A 20,867-nucleotide genomic window follows, 5' to 3' on the forward strand; every position below is an offset into this window, starting at 1 on the left:
TGCTCTCCCACATAATGGACTTGGCAGTGAACTAGATTGAGCAGCCTTGTGACAAAAGTAACAAAAAACAAACCAAAAACCCCACAAAAATAAACCCCAAACAAGTCTTAATCTAGAACTATCAGAATTCTTGTTTTGCATTCCCAGCTGTGCCCTGAGGCTTCATGACAGTGAGAGTCCTCCATCACCTGCACTCAAGTTCCCCTTCAGCAGTTTCCTATTCACTGATATGAAAGCTTCAGCAAGACCAGTTTTAACACAATAATGATTTCTATGTCCTCTGAATCATGACTAAGATTTTGTAATGGTTGAAGCAATCGTGCAGCCATTGTCTCCTTTTGAAGCTGATGTTAAAAAAAAAAGACAAAAGTTGAACTCTTCAAACAGATTCTCTCCTTGATTTCCACTACAGGCTGTCACTCTGTTCCTCTCTTATGGGGAACAATTTTATCCTGCTGCTCATAGGAAGAGCAGTAGGATATAATTGAAGTTGAATTAATAGCAGGAATTATGTGCTAATGCAATCACACTGATGTTAACTGGACACTGAGCATTGGAATATATTTTATGTTAGGTTTTAATCCATTCCTGTGACACATTTTAATGCTTCATTCTCTCACTTACTGGCATATTTTCATGCATTCACATTTAATAAAACACTAAAATCTAGAGAGAACCAGCTTCCTAAGGGTTAAAGTACCTACTGGAGTAAGAGAATTTAAATCCTTCTACAGGAGATAATTAGCTGGGCTTCTGGAATAAAAGCATGTTGGGTTCCTACTGACACAGGGATTGGCTCACAATGAGAAAAATGATGGACCAAGTTTGGCTCAAATTGGCTCCAATTTCTCAGCCAACCAAGCAATATTAGCATTTTTCTATGATATCTAAATTAAAGGAAGAAATGTTTTGGACTGCATGCTTTGAATGAACCCACAGGGAAGGTCATGGGGATGCTCCATCTGTGCTATCTTCATCTAAGCAACCGCTCACATCTATCATATACCATGCAATTAGAATTGCTATTAGGTTTTCATTTCCTTTTGAATGATCTACAGCTGTTAAAAGGCAGCCCTTTTGAGGGAATATGCTGATTTGATTAAGGTTTTGTCAGAAAAACATTCCTCAGCTCTCCATCTTAGGAGGGTACAAATAGGAATTTCTGGGCAGCCAACAGATCAAAATTGAGAGCAGTTCAGTTAAAGCTCTCCAAATTTTCTTTTCCTGCTGGCTATTCAAGAGTGTTTATATTGATTGCTTAAAAAAAAAAATAAAATTATAAAACCTTTAGGACTTGGGATCATAACAGAATGCCGAAGCAAAACCAATAAATTCTCAAACACTTTCCTGAGAAAATGATTTCCTATGAAAACTCATGTTAAAAGTACTTTGACCTGAGCTCTAAAATTTACAATCAAATGCTCTTTGCTGAATCTTGTGAGAAGTTACACTTCCCACTGCTGGCAATTATGAGAAAAACTTGAAATATGCTTGTTTCATTTAAACCTTAAGGTTAAATATGCGTCAGGAACACAGAAATTGAAGATCAGGACTCCGTTTAAGCCTGACATCACTTCTGTTGAGTAAATAAAATTTTCATTGCTGTCTTAGTTATAACTGTGTTCCCATTCCCAGACAGATAAAAATATTTATGGTTTTACAAAATGTGTTGTACTGCCAGCTCTGTTTATTGCTATATCAAGCATGGATGATGCATTAAGATTGTATAGCATGAACACCTACAGAAATTTAAAAAGACAAATTCAGGAAATACAGCAAGAGTGAAGTTGCAGTCATAATGTTATTTAGGATAACCAACTCTCTCCTCCAGATTAATATTTTAGTTAGCAAAGCTGGAATCTTACTTTGAAATGTTAGTGGTCAGTCAACAATCAGTCAACAATCCTATTGTTAATTGTCCATTAGAATTATTACTTCTAATTTGTCATAACAGGAATATTGTGAAAGAACCCTTTAATTCCCAATGGCCAGAATGAATGACCTAAGGAACATTTTCTGGTTTAAATATGCCCTAGTGAGCAAAGCAAGCACTGTGTACATGGCACCAGGACAAACTGGGAATGAAATATTCACCACTTTTCCCTCTGTTTCACACAGATCTCCTTCAAACCTTCAGAGCCGTGTAAGTTGATCTGGATTTTGGCATCCCAAGGGTGGAACAACAAACCTGAAGAAGAGTTCTGCATTGCTGCAATTGCAAACTCTGCTCTAGGCAGGTAAAAAAGAAGAGTCCCAGAACAAGGAAGAAGAAATCAGTCCCTATGAAATGAGGGGTCACAGCACAGGTCCCTGCCTGGCCTCTCAGAGGTGGAGCTGTGAGAGCCATCAGCAGCCCTACAAAGGGCACATCAAGCTCTTGAGAGAGCTCAGAGCCTATTCTCATCTGCCTCAGCCACCCTTTTGTGGAGTCTCCTTGCCCCTTCCAGCCCTCTGGCACTGTAGAAAATCACCTCCTTATTCTCTAGAGTGACTCCAGTGCTGGCACTGAGGTGAGGTCACACCTTATCTGGGAAGAATTGCAAAGAAACGCTCAAAATATGGACAAAGGACCTCCAAAAGTTATCTCTGCTCATCCTTTCCATTAAATTTGTTTCTCACTCTCTAAATTATTCTGTACACAGTGATGCATCTCTTAGCATAGAGTAGCAATGGTCATCAATTTTTTGTAGCTCTATAAAACAAGATTTGTCTGTCCCCCAGATTAATTTGTACAATAGTGTAGGAAGAAAGCTCTCTGCAAGGAACATGATTACTTGCATTGTAAAAGGCAGCTCAAAAAATAAGCCATGAATTGGCATTCAGAGTACTGGAGAAAGCCTTGCCAAAATGAGAGTAGACAAAACAGCATCTATTCTAATACATGACACAAAGAATATTACATAAAAATTCCTTTAAAATAAAATACGTACAGTTTGACCATTTCTTACTGAAAAGAAAGAAATAGCAAACATTTTTCTGGAATTATAGAGAAAGAAGACAAATATAGGTATTTACAGCTTTTAGTCAGTTGCAATTCTAGGGAAATTTACTATAATATAAAATTAACCTGCTGTATTCCTGTCCTTCACCCTAAAGCTTAGAGCATCTTTTGTCTCATTTCATGTGTTCAAGACACACACTGCCAGCTTCAAATGATCAAATAAATTTCACCAAAAAAGGATTCCACTGTCAGAATGTGCCCTTCCAGTCACAGTAAACTTGAGGGTTTTGCTTGAAAGAGTACAAAGAATAGAGAAACCATCAACACACCATGAAAAGGGAAATTGGGAAGCCCAGCTAAAGAAGACCCACAATGTATAGATGAGGTCTAAAAAGTGCACTAATGAACAAGAAATTCATAGGACTAAACAGCATAGCACTGTTGGAATGTATATGTTCCAACTCCCTTTACATCAGCAGAAGTCATCTCTGACTCTTGAAGGCAAGGAGACCAGAAGTGAAGAACAGAAATAAAACCTGAGCCGGAGATGACAGCAAGAAAACTCAAAGCCTTTCTCAACTCCAAATGCATCAGCTGAACAAAGGCAGGTAATGACAAAAAAAGGGGGCAAACAGAAGTTTCACATCAGCTCGTATCACCTCTACTCCTTTTTCTGACTCAACTATTTGACAAGCTTTGAAATAAGCTGGGTAACTACAAACATCAGTATCAATGAAGATGTAACCAAAGAGAAAAAGCACTGCCACATCACAGTTTTCAAGAGGCAGCTGAGCACTTCCAACCTATTCATACTCCGAAAAGAAAGGACTGTCAATGCATGTTTTGATTTTTCAGAAGAATCACAGTGATATGTTCACACACGGTATTGAATTTTAAATTACTGAGCAACATAAGCATGTAGAATCCTGATTGCTCTAAACTGAGTACAGGCACAGGCAAGTCAGGGAGAGATTTCTCTGAAGTTCACCTTTGCTATTTTTACTAAGGCTAAGCCTGGAGAGCTGTTCGTGCTCTTACTTCTCTTCAAGAAATATTAACACCTTGAATAACAGTCACCAGAACAAATGAAACCCAGCTAAATTAAAATGAATAAGTCAGCAGAAGTGACTCTGCGTGTCTGTAAAGCTCCAGTATCTGTCACCACAGATGACTCAGCAGGAGATCGATGCTCTCACTGCCGAGCCCTGGGATTTCACTGCTCAGCACATACTGAGACTTTACAGGAGCAGCTCCACATGCCCAATTCCAAACAGGTACAAGGAGAAGGTGAGAGACAGGACACGACAGCAAAGATGCTGGTGGGAGTTGTTTATGAGTGCCATAAACTGCACGGGGAAGCATTGCCCTTCTGCAGCAGAGGAAGGTAATTTTCAAGCAAGACAATGGAGATGATATCATAAGTCATAGGGGGCTATTCACATGTCCATTAATCATGTCACAGAACATGCCCTGGTGTCCCATTTTCCCCGTTGAAGTGGCAGAGATGACCTTCCAAGGATGACTACACCTGTAAGAGACTCAGTAGATCACCAAAGCAACAAAACTTCCACTCTGTGTGCAGTTGGTCAGGGTATGACAATTGCTGACTACACACCTGGATAATGTCCCCAAATCACAGCATAGATGGTGACGAGGGTCAGATGAAGAGTAATTCCTAACTTGTTGAAAACATGAAAATAATTGCATTCAGTCATTGGGAACAGCAATCGGGATACTCTGTCACCTCCCAGGGAGAAGTGGATCCCATTTAGAATTTGTTGACAAGGCTGGTGCAGTTGCTGCTGCACTCTGGCATTTCTGTTCAAGTGAAATGCTCATGGTTTGAAGAGAAACCGACTCAAGGTTCATTCCCCAAATCTAGAAAGAAAAATTTGTGGCTATTCTGTAACCAGCACAGGAATGGCTCTTCACCCCCTTTCAGCACATTCCCTCTGGCTTTGCATGCCATCTCTATGCTTGATGGCAGAAGGCTGTACCTCCTAAAGCACCAGGATTCTGCATCCACAGAACAATTGCTGTGGGCACAAAACTGCCTGGCCCCAAAAACCAACTGTCTTGGGGAAGTCAACAGCACATAGGAAGACATCAAGCTGTAAAACTTGTCCCTTTTCTCACCAGCTCTTTCCTTTTTGATCACAGGAAAACAAAAGGCTTGTTTGAGAGCTAAAGACATCTTTTTAATTTCTCAAATCTGCTCCACTTGCAACACCTTTAGTTTATATTTAAACAAAACACTCACTCCTGTTAGACTATAGACATCTGTTCCGAGGTGTTCAGGGTGTACCAAGGGCACAGGCATCACCAGCCTTTCCAAAAGCATGTTCTTAATTGCACACTTAATGACTGGTAAAAGTGCAGAATTGATGCATAAACAAGCAGCTGCTTCATCTATCTGGAACCTATTAAATTATAGCAATCAGAGAAGTCATCTGTTCTGCCAATCCTTATGCTGAAAGCACAAAACTACAAGTGCAAGCCAATAGTGTTCCCATGCAAGGAACACCAGAGGAGGTTATGAATGGAAGGCTTTTGGCCATATTTCAGTGAGGGCTGCTCAGACAGAACCATTCTGTCTCATAAGCCTAATCCAAGAGGCTTTTCCTTCAGGTCTATAGAAAGGAACAAATTTTGCTTTTAATTGAAGATTGGCAGAGAGAAGTCTCTAGGGGAAAGAATCATGTGCAACCAATTAACTAAGTTAATATAATAAAAATTCATATTGAAGAGAGAAGAATTAATAGTCACTAACTCTCAGGTGAATGTCCAGCTATGAAGCCAAAATGGCTCTAGCCCTTACCACAGCAGTCAAATCTTCAGCAAAATTGCAGAGATCATGTCTCCTGCCTCTTAAAGAGGGCCCACATTAGGACAGCATCAGTATGTGGTCCAGGTGTGATGAAGTGTGTGCACAGAGGGAATGAAGCTCCTGTGTCTGAGAGCAAATGCTTATCTCTATTTTTAAAAGTAATTTGCCTATGCAATAGTGAATCCCACAGCTAGGTGTTGATAATTTAGACATAATCTACCTCAGGCAATAGCAAGGCTAAGAAGTGACCTTCTCCATGCCAGTCAGCCCCAATTATGCTTTGTAGGAAAATGTTTTTCTCACCTGTATATCTAAAATACAGATACAATCCTTTTTGCAGTGTTCAGTATTAAATCAGAGAGGAAGAGGCTCAAATCAAGTCCTTCTGCCAAGGCACATTTTGAAACAGAGCCTCAAAGCCAGAAAAGTGGAAAGATGCAAATATGAGTAGTTTGATTGAATGTTCAGTGAGTAACTTTAGAAGGACAAGAGAGGGAAAAACCTCATTTGTTTCCATGCTAGATGAAGAGGAAAAATTCATAATCCATGGGCAACAGACTACATATCACACAGAGAAAAGAACTGCACTTGTACAGGCTAAAGGACACCAGTCTTTCCGTAGGAAAGATCCATTTGTCATATCTAATCCAATTTTTGCTTCTGCAAAAGGCAGTCAGGAGGGCACTGTCAAGGTGTTTTGGCACCATGATTGATATCTCCTGACAGCAGCTGCTCAGCCTGGAAGATGTGGCCTCCTGGAGCACAAGGATTCAGCTTTCCCACCAGCTGCCACACGCTTCCTTCTCATATGCAAGAGCTGTGAATTAACATAAATAAGCCAATCTGTTGTTAAACTGACAGAGTCAAGTGTCTCTTTTTGCTGAAGTTTCATAGGGAAAACTGGCAGGTTGGAAGCAATAGGGACATCCTGGGGATCTTGTTGAGGAACAGTCACGGCTGGTCAGGGTGTGTGACATGGGGAATAAAGAGCACGGCTGGGATCAAGCTGTGAGTTATGCATCTTTCTTCATGCATAAAGTGGCTGTTCATCATGTAAGCATCAATCCTCAGCAATAAATATTGAAGATTTGTGTACATGAATACTGCCCAAATCCCAAAAGCCTCATTCCAGCAAAATCTCATTGACTTTTTGGTCAGCATTTAACAGAACTCTAAAAGAAAAGCCCTTATGTGCTTTCTGAGATGAATGTGCAGCCAGCCCGGAATGAAGCGTGTATGAACATTTCATTAACAAATTTTCACTCAATTCATAAATATGCATAAATATTTGGGGCTCATTATTTGTCATTTGGAGCCTGACCTAAAGTCCTCTGAAGTCAGTACTGAGATTTCCATTAACTTCTCTGGAAGCTGAGCATGTCACCTAAGCTGGGAAGATAATGAAAATGAAAATAAATTATATGCATTGAATATTTTTAAGGTATGATAAAGTTAACAGGGAAGAAACGTTATTCTGTCAGCTCTAATCTTTATCCTCATCTATGTACATTTTTTTTCCTTGGGAAATCTGTAATGCTGGTAATAATCTGTATTTATTTATTTTTTAACTCAAACCCACTGGTTCCATTACACGTTACAAGGTCACAAAAGAAAAGGAGCTGTTTGCTGCAAGGTCCTGCACGTTTGGTTGATGTGCTCCTCTTGCTCTGTCAATCAAGAAGTTACACTGAATAAATTCAGCTCTCTTGGAAAAACAGCTTAAGAGCACTTAAAATCTAAGGGTAGTAAAGTAAACAGTCTGCTAATCCTCCAAATGCAAATAAAGGCTCAACATCCAAACAGCCTTTTTCTCCAGGCAATTATATGGCAAATGCATGCACAGGACTTTGAAGTGCCAGCTCTTATGACATTTTATTTGCATAACAAATCTCTCAATAAACTTTTCTTTGCACAGACCACAGTAAAGCACCATGTACTGTGCGAGTTGTACTCTAGCACCCCAAACATCCTATAGATTTACTCCTCTTGTAATCCACTCAGCATTTATTTATTCCAACTCTGCCTGATTTTCATGGAGCTTCAGAGTCCATAGGACTCGCCCACAGCTGGAACATCACTGCTCCAAACTGGTGGGTTGTGAAATCTGTCACATTTTCCAAGTATTTAGACAAAACATTCCAATTGCAACCATCTGAAACAGCAGCAGAGGAACCAGTGAACTATTTCAGTTGTAAGGAATTATTAAAATGACTGATCCTGGTAGGTTTGGGGCATATATATACAAGTTTATTGCCCAGCCTATTAGAAGATACAAGTCATGCCACTTGCCAAGCTGTAAGTGGTGTTACCAAGGAGTTATACTCAGCTAAATCAATCTTGCTTTAATAAGTTCTTCCAGGAGGAAGTTGAGCTTTAATTAAATGAGCAGAAAAACCTTTCCAAAGAGTCTCTGGTACTTTCAATTATTTCAAAGTTAATATATGACAAGTTTTCCTATTGAAACTTTCCTTTGAATAACAAAACTAGAAGTTAGTTTACAATGGTTGGAGATTTATGAGGTTGCAGCTGAATAAAAATGTCACAGTTGGTTTGGTTCAGTGTAACCTCAACTCTTTCATAACCACCATGAACAGAATATTATAAACACCACACCGAGGACAACAGAGAGATTATCAGCAATTTTAGTGGCCTTTTTATCAAGTCTTTACCAAATTAACTCACACTGTGTGTATCCTGAGTGATCTCATTGCTCAGAGTCAGAAAGAGTCCCAGAACAAGGTTTGATATGGTCTGTCAGTCCCTGCTGTGAAAGGTGTTGGATGTTTCCCTGGTGGTTCTGATGAACCACATCCCATAGTATTTCTGTGCTCTTTAAAGGTGTTAAAATATCTAATTTTAAGCTGATATAGGGTTATCTCATCACACCTCAAATCTGTATAGCTGATATGCTTTGGGGGGAGTAATGAGGAACTTCCCTTTAATTAATTACACTCAAGACCCTCAGTAAATTGTATCTAAAGAATTGCCTATAATTCCATAGCAGTAGTGCTTTTTCACTTCAGTTATGTTAATATTATATTCAGATGTAGGAACAATACTTGCATTTTACAGTAGAAGTTGAAATTTCATTTTCATGCTAAAGGAGATGCCTTTTTTCCCTATACAACCAGGTTACCTGCACAGAGCAGAGCACAGTAGGCTGAAAATAACAACATCAAGAAACAAAGCAAGGAAAGAAAAAAGGGCAAAACCAGTCTTATCCTCCCTGAAAACAGAAGATTAAAACAAAAAAAAAAGAGAAAGCAGCAGAGAAAGCTTTCAACTTCTGATTGTCTTTCTACAAAATCATAAACTGCCAAGAGTTTCTGGGACCAGCTCTACAAGCAGCAAGGAAAACAAGAGATTTCCTCTTTTATCCCACCTTCCCCTCCCAGCACGAGTGTGCCCATGGCAGGGAAGGGACAATCTGCCCAACATTTCATTCTGAGGGTATGGGAAGCCAGCAAAGAGGAAACTTCTGACCTTCCCAGAGCAGGCAGCAAGATGAGAAGGGATCTCAGATCCTCCCACACTCTGTTCCCTGATCTCACCACTGGGAGTTGGCTCTTAGAGCTCACTGCAAAGACAGAGGAGCTCAACATCTCTTGCTGCTCCCTCTCCCTACAGACTCCCATTTTACATTTCCAGATTTAACATGGCACACTTGTATTTATGGATTCCCAAAGAAAGGTTTACAATTTAAGACTGTGCAGGATTGCAGCAAGAAGGAATCTAAAAATGTCTTCAACTGAATGGCACAGATTTAAGACTGAAACTTCATAAAACATGACAGACATTCCTAAGTTGTTGAAAAGTTTGGCAATTGGTATATGAGGTTTTAAGATGAAATGAATTTCTAGAAAGAATTAAGTTATTAAAGGAGTGTTCTTAGATCATGGAATGGACTACAAACTGTTTGAACATGGTAGTCTGGCTGCTCCTGCTTCAGCACTGAAAAAGGAAACTTCTCAGATAACCAGATCAAAGGCTGTGTCTGTCAATGCTTTTAACAACCATGTCAGTCTGAGAATGGCCACTGATCTTCCTCTATCCTTAAGTCTCCCTTTCTCTCATTAAAAGAATTCTCAGCTATATAAAAACATTTCTCAGAGGACAAAACTACAGAGAACATGCAGCAAGTGATCAGTGTCATGCACAGAGACAGTGAAGAAACAGAAAATAAGCTTGTTACAATGACAAGTTTCACAAAATGTAATTTTAAAAGCAAGGACTAATCTTGTACTTTGCTGATTCCAGCTGGCCACATCTGTTGGAACCAATATCAAAATTCATGTAAATACCAGAAATTGTAGCAGATATTTAAGACAATTCTCCTACATTGTTCCTCAAAGTGGAGCATTTGGAATCATGTGGAGGGCTGGAATAATTTCTACTTGTTTCATATCCAAGCCACAAACCTAATGAAGGTGTTGTTTGCCCATTTAGAATTCCCATAGCTGGGTATTTTCAGGACACTCTGTTTGTATAAACCTTTCAGTATAAAACACTTGAAAAGTTAACTAATTTGAGAGCCACTATTACCCTGGCACCCAACCTAGTAACAGCAGCAGCCCAGATGTTTTGTTTTTACAGTTAAGGTTATAAAACAGAGACAGCAAGTCCTTGTCTAGAGCTACAACAGTGCCTTGCTTAGAGGTTAAAGTGATTTACAAGAGATCTCAGTATCACTTTCCACACGTTGATATGAGGGAATACAGGGTAGCAGAGCCTGCAGGAAAACTCCAGAGGCACTCCTGACTCCTTGGACAAACACTGTACAGGTTACATCAACTTCTAAAGGCAGTTTAATGAAACTGCTAATTAAACATCTCAAAACTCTGACAATAGGGAGCAAAACTCTGACAGTAGGGAACTCTGTCTGGATTTTAAACTTTTTTTTTTAATCCAGACTTTCTTTTTAAACCAGGTGATGCTTAAACCAGCAACACCTTGCTCCATCTCAGCCAAGCAAGCAGAACAGAAAACAGGAACCCGTCCTCCCCAGCTGCCATGCCCCCCTACTTTTCCATCCATGACAAGCAGAATTGTACCAGCTTGACTGCCATGGACTCACTGTAGCATGCACTGACACTCACACCTGGTGCCCAGCCCTCAATTAGTCATCCACAGATGCTGAATTTGTGGCAGCAAGGTCAAAAGCCAACTTTTAGCAGGTATTAGTCGATTTGGCATGAGAACTGAGCAAAGATGCCAAGAAACCACTGAGATAAATTGTCAAATGAGCGGTTAGACAGGGGGAAAAGACCATTAAAGTTCTTGCTGGTGAGAGCACAGCAGAGCCCAGTGTTCTTGGTGTGAGCATCAGAAGCAGGCCTGTAAAAGGATTTGCACAGAGTGTGGTTTGTCAGTGTTTGTTAACGGATGCCTCACTGTTACCAGGAGAGCCAGGCAAGCCCCAGGCTCTGCTCTGAGGGTGTGCCCTGCACTCAGCACAAGAATTCCCAGTTCCTCGGGCACCCTGAGCCTGTCCTGGGCAATAGCAGTCACCACTTCTACCAGGGTAAGTGGGTGGTATAAAAGCAGAGAGGGCATGGCATTTGTCTCTGGGCTGTAAGGAAGAAATGGAATGAACCCTTGACCCAGAGCTGCCTCTGGATCTTTATTCTTTCAAGCATTAGACCCTTTTTGTTGTAAAAACGGTATTTCTATTGAATACGTGCCCTCCTCCCCCACTCCTCTTTGCTATGTTCTAACCTCCTTCACATCAGTTCCTGAACATCCAGACAACTTTTGTTCAAATGTACCTCGGGCTTGGCACTAGGAATTGCAAGGGGAAGAGGCTGTACTCTATAGTGGGACAAGTTTTGAAAAGCATCTTTCCTCAAGAACCTCTTCTAGCAAAATAATCAAGAGGAGACAGACGACAGATTGCAACACCCTGAGTGCTTGAAGAGGCAGGTATTTAAACCTGTGTGTAACAGGGCTGTGACAGAGAGCTCTGCCAGCACTGCAGAGCACTCCACAGGCTCAGTAAATCAGTATACAGCTTGTATTTTTCATCCAGCAGCTGGTTGTGCAGCAGAAGAGGCACCACCATCATCACTGTTGAAGGCTGAAGTCCAGTTTAATTTGTTTCTGCAGACTATGAGCCTAATTAGCTGTTTTCAGAAGCATGAAGTGACTGGAAAAGCATGGATGACCACAACCACCTCTTTACTTGGCAGTTTTAGTGTTGGCTTAGCTACAAGTGCTGTGTGTGGCTGTGTCTCACCTTTATTGTGCACCTGCATACTCTGTTGTCATCATCAGCTTCCTCTCCAAGAACAAATTGCACTGCAGCCTGTGATGTTTCCTTAACCCCTGCACGAAAAGGTGCTGCATTCCCACTGCACCAAAACAGTCAGAGTCATCCTTTCTCTTTTTGGGAAAAAAGAATGAAAAATCTCCATTAACAGAGAGAAAACAAGGAGATCACCAAATCCTTCTAAGTGTTTCTTTAGGTCTATTGAATCAACTCAAGACCTTCTTAATGGTCTCCCAAAAGCAGCTGCCACAACCAAGTGAGAATTATCATACATTGCACAGGTCCTTAAAAGCTTTCTTTTCCCTGTTTGCATCCTCTGAGTCTGCATCCAGTGCCAGAGCTCAGCACCTGCCAGCACTCCCATCCCAAGGGTCCTGTGGCTTTAGCTCAGCCCATTATTTTCCAGGTGCCAGGATTTGTCCCCTTTCTGCTGCTGGAACAGACACCTCCCTAGAGAAGCACAGGCCAGGAGAATGAAGATGAAGAAGCTTTTTGGACTAATAGGAAAATTGTGCATTTTGTATGGTGAAAAACACATGTTTGAATATCAACATTTAATTAGCCTTAATTAAGAATATTCTGAGAAAATAAGACCCTTTTCATAAAGCAAGTTCTAAAGCATAAAGTTGCTCCTTTTTTCACTGAGGAAAGGATATTGGGTGCACCACTGCACTATGGATGGTGGTGATCATTAACTCCTTTCTGCATAGATCCATTAACTCAGATCTAGAAGCTGCTGCTGATGGCACTGATAAACCACTGAACTTGATGGCCCAAGCTGAATTACAAATAACATGCTGCTAAAAATTCAAATCTCTACAAGCTCACCCATACCTCGTGTTCCCATTTGTGGATTTCAGCAGTTCTTTCTGAGAAAGAACCATCTGAGCACTCAATAATTTCATAGGAGTTTCTGTAGAATTATCCTTTAAAAGACACAAACTTCTGATTTGTAAGCAAAACACTCCAGCAAAGACCAGTCGTGTCCACTTTCCTTGCTCACAATGAATTTTGTTGCTTCTGAATAAGATATTTGGAGCTAATTGTCAATAAATAACTGGCAGCTTGTAGAAGACAAGCTGTTGGGATTTGACATTTTTTTGCCACTTGAGTTATTCATCCCATGTCTCACTTGGCCCATATTCATTGAGGTTGTAAGTTAATGCAGGCTGACAGCATTAAAGCAGCTTGGCCTCCAGTATATCAGCCAGAGATGCATCCTGTGTCATAAAACAGAATAAAGTGTCATGCCTCTAAGTGCCATGGTATAACATGCAAATAGCAAAAAACCCACAAACAAATAAACAAAAAACCCCTCACTGGTCCTGTTTTTGCACCAGATTTAAAATGTTATTTCAAAATAGCTTCTCTTTTTTATCTGTGCCATAAGAGGCAGCACAGGGTCAAAGAAAATGACACTGCAAAGGTTTACCTAGTGAAATCATTAAAATGCACAGGGTATTTATGCAATGATTGCAAGGAGAAGAAAGTTAAATTATGCTCACTTGGTCTCTCCTCATACAGTTCAGAGGCCTGCAAACCAATTAGCAAAACTGTTACTTCTTTTCTCTTCATTAACTGAATCCTTCCAGCGAGGTATTTGCCCAGTTCTCTCAAAAAGGGAAACAAAACAAAGAGTGTAGAGAGCTCTGTTAACATTCTCATCCAGCATAACCAGCCTCTTGGGTCTTTCACTAGACTAATCCCTCCTCTTTCACCACTTGCATGCAGATGGGACATTCTAAAGTCCCCAGTGAAGGAGTTTAAAGGTCTGTCACAGCCCAGTCTTCCCATCTGATGCTCACAGGGGCTTGAAAAATAAATGAGACAGCAGTTTAGATTATTCACGTTCCAGAACTTGTCAGAATCAGGCACACAGCTTCATGATACTGGCAGAAGAAAGAAGCAGATTCCTAATTTAGATGCTTTCATTTGCCTACTAAAGGCTGAATTACCATTGGAAAGCCTAGGTATCTAACTTAGGCCCTTAAATCTGGATGGGATGAATACATTTCCATCTCCAATCTTGCTCTCAAAGCTGCCTTTTATTCACTAATTGGTGAGTGTCAGAAGAGAGCAAAACAGGAAACACCATTGGGAAATCTGCCTGTGAATACACACAAGTGTCACGAGCACATTCAAGAGATTCAGGTGCAGAGTCAATACTTTGAATGTTTCATGCTAAGCTTACTCATGACCTAATGCCTTGACAAGTTCTCTGGGGTTTACATCTTGTGTGTGTTATTTACACACACAGTGGAAATTATTTGCACACCCAGGTCAAGGCCAGTCCACGCACAAATTCAGAAGCAAAAATCTCATGGCCCAGGCATCCAGCCTAGAACACAGCAAATAATTCAGAGAGGAGTGGAAGGCAGTCCCCAATTAGTGTTGCTTGCTAATAACTCCAGAGTGAAGTTACTGATTCCTTACAACACAGAGGAGTTTTAAAGAATAGTTAAATGAGGATAATAAAGTGGTTTTGTAAATGGCTGCAGGTAGCTCCTCCCAGGTCAGTGGCAGCATAGGAGAAAGAATTTGCACCACTGTTCTTATCACAGGTAGAAGAGAGGGCTGACATTTCAATAAATAGGAACACATATTACATAGGGCCATAAAAGTGTCCATACCCCATGAAAATCTTGCCGCCTCCTCCTCCAAATAAGAAATGCAAGAACTGCTTTAAAATTATAAGCAATCTACTGAGTCTCTGATACAGAATGTCCAGATTCTGCTGTAATGCCAGAAAACAACCAAATGCTGGAATAATAAATATCTCCACACCTGACTTAGTGACATTAAAACTTTCATTTAACAAAGCCATGAAATCTCTTGCGAACACTGGCACAATTGAAGCCCAACTCACAGCCAAGTTCATGAAGTTTAAGAATTGCTTTAATGGTGAGATCAAAAAGGTCTCCTTCTCTGTTACTCTTGTGCACTGAAAGAACCTTTTTTTTTTTTTTTTTTTTTCCAGAAAATAAATATGATGGCAAGTATCAAGTAGAATGCCCTCACAGTAGCAGACCTCTTACTGGGGCACAGATGCAGCAGAATAGAAAGCCTGTATTACCTTGCTGATACAGAAAGCCACATTCAAAGCCCATCAACTGTAGGTTGCATGATGACACGAGCTACCAACAGCACTTGGGAAATTACTGAAGTTGCAGTCAATAGGTTTTGCCATCAAAAAACCAGAATGACTTACAGGGAATGAAAGACATAAGGAGAAATACTCACGGTATAAGAAAATTTTCCAGCTGTTTGTAAGGTATCAAACCCCGACTTTCAGTTTGTGGTTGTGCCAGGGAGTTATTTCCCTTGCAATGTACAGATTTTATTTCTCTCATTTTTAAAGGGTACAATAAGACCACAAACCAATTCAGTTTGTAACATAAATAAGTCCATAAGGAGAAAGGAGAACAATTTGGCGAGAAGGACATTGCAAATAACAAGATCACCACAGACTCACAGAATATTTGAGGTTGGAAGAGGACTCTGGAGGTCAATTAGCCCAACCTCCTCCTCAAAACTTCAAAGTCAGACCACATCCTTCAGGGCCTCCTCCAGTTGAGTTTTGAAGTCTAACAAAATCTCTTTCTCTCTCTAATAGAGAGGCACTGCAATATCTTCACCAAAGATCTCCCAAAGGAAGTGAATTAAAGTCTTACAAGGGACAGTTTTGTTTGCTTTGGTTAAAATAGATTAGAAAAGCAGCCACAAAAAGAGTTCTGGATGTGATTACCCTTGGTATGCATTCTCTACACCAAATAAATCCTTGCTGTCGTAACCAGTTTGAGATAAAATAACTCAAGGCAAAGCACCTGCTGCCCTTTATGGTCTTATTGGCTGCAAGGGACTGAAAAGGTCCCATAAACTCAGATTCACAGCTCCCGGACCCAGGAACCCCAGAGATGCCCATGGTCTCTATTTCCTACACAGGGATCATTGGACACAAACACAAAGAGCATAAATAAAAAATCCTCATGGTGTGCAAATACTTAGAGGGAGCTGGTTCTGGGATTAGCTCCCAGTAAAACCCTGGCACACCTGAGGATTAACCCAAGGCAGAGCCCATTTCTAACAGACCTTCTGCATGCAGGGGAAGACAGGTTAATAAAACAAAACCAGCACAATAGTTGGCCACTGCTAGGGAAGTCTTAATCACATATGACAACAGCTTATGTCACCTCAAGAGGATGTAGGACAAAGTTCCCTCTATTTGAGATATTTAATTTTTGGCCTACTCCTTCTCATCCAGGCAATCCATCTTTCCAAGTGACAGGGGACGATGACAAGGTAATGGGTTTGTATCCTTTGATTTTCTTGTCCAGTGCCAAGAGCATTCACTCACACTCCGCTTCGTTCTCTGTCCAAGGATGACACAAAGCCACGATTTGCTCTTTCTCAGGAGCAGAACCTCACTTGCCACAGTGAGAAGGCCCAGTGCCAGCACAACCTGCAGTGGAATGTTTCAGGAAAGAACACAGGGGAGTCCCAAACCAGAGGAAAGTCCACAGAAAATGACAAAGCTTTCAGGAGCCCACAGACCTCGGGGCCAGGAGCAGCAGTGGCCAAGACCCCCATCTGTAGCTCTGGTTTGTGCCTGAGATGTTTTGGTTTCCTGAAATTCCTTTTCCCAAGAAATTTTCTGTAAACAGGGGAGATGTTTTGGTAACAGTGAATTTGTTTACATATTTTCCCTAGGAGGGACTTCTTGATGTCCCTCTGGTCTGGCCAATATGATTGAAGAAATTTGTCTTTTTGTCATCAATCTGATTAGTCTGTGTAAAATAATATAAAAAAATAAATACTTCCCAAAAATAATAATAATAAAAAAAGTCATTTTCAGCCTTCTGAAGTCGAAGTCTTTGTGTACTACAGGGTCACCCATCCACAAAAGGACCAGGAGCACCAACCAGTCCAACAGACCACAGCCAGTTCATGCAAAAAGGGGATGCACTGAAGGACAAACTCTAGGGCTGGGCTCGGCTGTGCTGGGTAAAGGTTTGGACTTGACCTTATAAGTCTTTCCAACATAAACAATTCTCAGACTCCAATTTGTTGATGCAGAAGGAAAACTCCCCTGTTCCAGCTGTAACCTGGTGACAATTTGTTGCATTTGCTGCTTGAGAGAGCATCATGTTCCAGACAGCACCAGCTCAGGTCTGGTTCCCAGGGAATATCCTGTGCACACAACCAAACCAAGATCCTGTAACTTAGAAATAACTACAGCTACCCTATATATGCACAAAAAAAACCCCCTTCTATTTCACAGACAAGCTAAAAACTGTAGGATCTGGGTCATCATTTTTTGGTGCACTTCCCCAAGCTTTTCAAATAAGATTACATTCAAAATTATTATGCAAATAATGAAGATTAATTGGATTTAGTAAGAAGTGAAATGTCATCATTTTATTTTTTAGGTAACACTTATGGTGAAATCCTGACATTACTGAGGCCAAGGGAGTTTTACAAATAGCCCCCTGGGAGCCCAAATGTCATCCTTAATGAGTTATAATACAAAATTACTGATATTTAGCATCCTCCAGCACGAGGCTATGATTATAAATTATTTACACTTGAACATCCATACTGCATAATGGATTTAAAATCAACTTATAGGTAAAGAACCTGAATCATCCAATAAAATTGTCATTTCACTGTAACAGAAAATTGGGAATTTTTCTAGTTACATGTGCACAGAATGAATCAAAAATAGTGTCTGCACAGGTAAAGGTCTACTTGTTCTGCAACACAGCTCAAGATGTTGGATGGGTGACTTTTAATCACTGCTGGAAATAGGCAAACATCAAAAGAAACTCAATGCCCCAAGACGGAAATAAACTTCATTGGCCTCATATTCTAAAGGAGTCCTCTTGTGTTCCAAGAAGTGAAATGGAAAAACAGACATCCAGCATCACAGTTAACCATTTGTATTCCTCAGGGATTCTCATCATACAGAGTGAAAAATCTATTCTAGTGTCAAATATCGACATTATTCCACCCTTAAAGTGATATCATTCTCTACAAGTAGTTTACACATGACTGGATAAAAGGGTTGGTAGAATATTGGTGCTCTAAATAGAATTCACATCCCAGAGGAACCCAGAAAGGACCATCAAAAGAAAAGGAAAAGATGCTAGTGCCACATGTATGGCTTTTGATGCCCTGCAATATTCTGAGATATTATTCTGCTTCTATATAAATCCCACCACTGACTCCAGAATGACCAGAATCTGCTACAAGCAACACTAAAGTCAGATTACTTGGCAAAACCTCTCTGCTTCTTGCTGTGGCAAGATTTAAAAGGAACAGTTTATAGAGACATAGCCCAGGAAATACTGCTTGATTGTGCACATTCAGTTCTCCCATAAACCACATCCCCATCACTGGGTGTGCCCAAAATGGGCATTGCTCATGTTAGAAAAACAAGCTGAGTTCTTAGGGACAAGAGGAGTCTCAGCAGGTGCAGCTGATGAGACTCAGAGAGCAAATCCATGTGATAGATGCCCTGGGACACAGAGGGACATTGTGAAATGTGACACTGCACTGGGGGCCCCGGGGAAGTATCACAGGTGCAGCTCAAAGTGCAGCAGCCCAAAGGCACCTCTGCTGTGTCTGCTCTGTGTGACAGTGCAGCCCCCACATTTCCTGAGAATAGATAGATTCCGACAGGAAGAGCAGCAAGTGAACTGCTGTCACCCCATTTTCACTCTGCTTTGTTTGAGGGGTTGTTGGTTGGTTTATTTTCCTTCTAGTGTTCAAGCACCAGTAATAGAGTTCTATGTATATCACCACAGTCAAAGCGTTGGGTAAACTTTCCTCAGAGGAATACGGGTTGGAAAAAAATACAATATGAACACAATTATAACAGATCATAAACTTTTAATGGGATGCACTTCACTACCGAGACACAATGTAGTTAAGGACTATCAGTCATTTTAGGATTTCTTCTAAAGTTTCTTTCATTTCAATAGAAAACAAAATCTTTTTAGGAACACAGCTGTTTTCCTAGTCAACATTTTATGCAGACCTGTTCTATTTGCTCAGGTTTTGAACAATAACTTAATTTTCACTCACTCTTTGTCTTGAACAGATCCATTGCACAGTGCATCAACTCCAAAACTAGTACTTCCAGGAAAATTAACTATAACAGCTATGGATAAAATCATGTTTTGTTTATATTTCAGGTACTAAACAGCTGCTACTAGATATTGCTACCAGATGTTTTAGAATTATATGCAACATTATGCTCGGTCTTAACTTTTACAAAATCGCAAGCTAATAAAAGATGACACCGCTGTAGTCAAATGATTTATTAAAGGAAAAATCATTAAGCTCCTCTTAAGCTTCACACCCCACTACCCCAAATAACTCGTCATTATATACATCAGTGAACAGATGCAAATGTCTGTAGCATTTTGAGGTTTCAGTACCATCCTATATACCAATTATATATCCAGATGCCTTTAACAGCCCCATGCACATCTGTCCACCTGAACCTGAACGTGTGATGACTGTTCATTTCGTGCTTGAACTACCTGCAGGATGACACAAATCTGGGTTTCACACAGTTCACACCAAAAAGCAGCTTTTCCTGCCACACAAATGAGCTCTTACACAGCCCAGGTAACGATTTACATATTGAAAACACTCGGAATATAAACCCTGGGATCTCTGAGTAACAGGACGTGCAAAAATTTGGTGTGTTACATTCAATTTAATTTACGCCTCACTTTGCAAATAAACTTTAAAAATTGGAACATTTGCTGTGTGATTTTAAGGGGTATAAGGGGGTGGCTTTTTTAACTAAGTCATAGCCTGATGGTAATCAAAGTACAGGTGTTATTTTGTAGAAGCTCCCCAACTGAAGCCACAGAGCAGCAATAGCCCATGTAGCCAACAACCTTTCCCATCCACAATCACAATAAACATGAGTAATATCAAACAGGAGCCACAGTAATTATAGACCTGAGCACTGTCCTGGGTTCTTCTGTGCTAACAGAGCCAGGCACAAATATAGTAAACCTAAATAGCTCCTTTCAATCTTCTAAGAGGAAAATACACACATTAACTGGTCTACAGAGTACTTTAAAAGTTTGTGTAAACCTGTGTCTAGGCAAGCAAATAAAACATTCCACCTCATTTTCTCCTCCCATGTAGCAGCAGCAGGTCCTCACCAAGCAAAGCAAATTGCCATAACCTGGAGCCTATAACAGAGCCCATTAAAGTGGAAGACACAGAAAAGGTCCTTGAACTGTGTTCTAAATCAGGAGCAGGTTCACTTAAGTCAGGGAAATCCCCCCTGGGACAACAGGGGGGAAGAGAAATACAAGTGTAGAGTGGCTTTAGCTGAGTTTTAGTGGTTAAACAGCTTATCCTGGAGCAGGAACATATGTATGTGTTACTTCATCAGCTTATTGGAGAGAAAAAAGCAAGCTAGATACAAGAAAGGAAAAGAAAAAGAGAAATAGTGAGGGAGATGAGCCAGAAATGATTGTTTATAACTTTAGATAGCAAATCCCCAGTTAATGTACACTAGTCTAGCTCCACTGAGGCCACAGTCGCCACACAATTTACACAGCTGAGCATCTGGCTCTAAATATTTAACTGTTCAGAATTCTGGTGTGCATCCTTGCGTAGCAGAGCTTCTCTGACTAATCACACCAGAGGTAACCACATCTTAAGTGTGTAGTTCTAAATTGAGTAATATTACTATTAATAACAGCGCCTAATTAAGACATCTATAATGTTTTTAATTAGAAAAATTGAAAGTCCTTCTGGAATTTTTCCAGTCAAATTAATTCTGAGGACTTTAGACGTTATTACAA

At 40.4% G+C, this 20,867-nt stretch overlaps 1 protein-coding gene across 3 annotated transcripts in view; it reads right to left on the reverse strand.

The window, feature by feature from the left end:
- The window catches only part of CDH13 (cadherin 13), a gene marked incomplete at its 3' end in the record, with an annotated part of 461,247 nt that overhangs the window by 420,669 nt on the left and 19,711 nt on the right, over positions 1 to 20,867 (reverse strand). Inside the window, exon 1 of one of the 3 annotated variants that reach the window (XM_083870236.1) lies at positions 20,178 to 20,497. The exons of the other annotated variants lie outside the window; for them this stretch is intronic. Coding sequence (XP_083726362.1) covers positions 20,178 to 20,195 — 18 coding nt within the window. The 5' untranslated portion in view covers positions 20,196 to 20,497. Of the gene's footprint in view, positions 1 to 20,177; positions 20,498 to 20,867 lie in introns of those variants that run through there. 3 annotated transcript variants of the gene reach the window in all.

The sequence above is a fragment of the Zosterops lateralis genome, assembly GCF_965231275.1.
Source record: "Zosterops lateralis genome assembly, chromosome: 12".
In the NCBI taxonomy this organism is placed as follows: Eukaryota; Metazoa; Chordata; class Aves; order Passeriformes; family Zosteropidae; genus Zosterops; species Zosterops lateralis.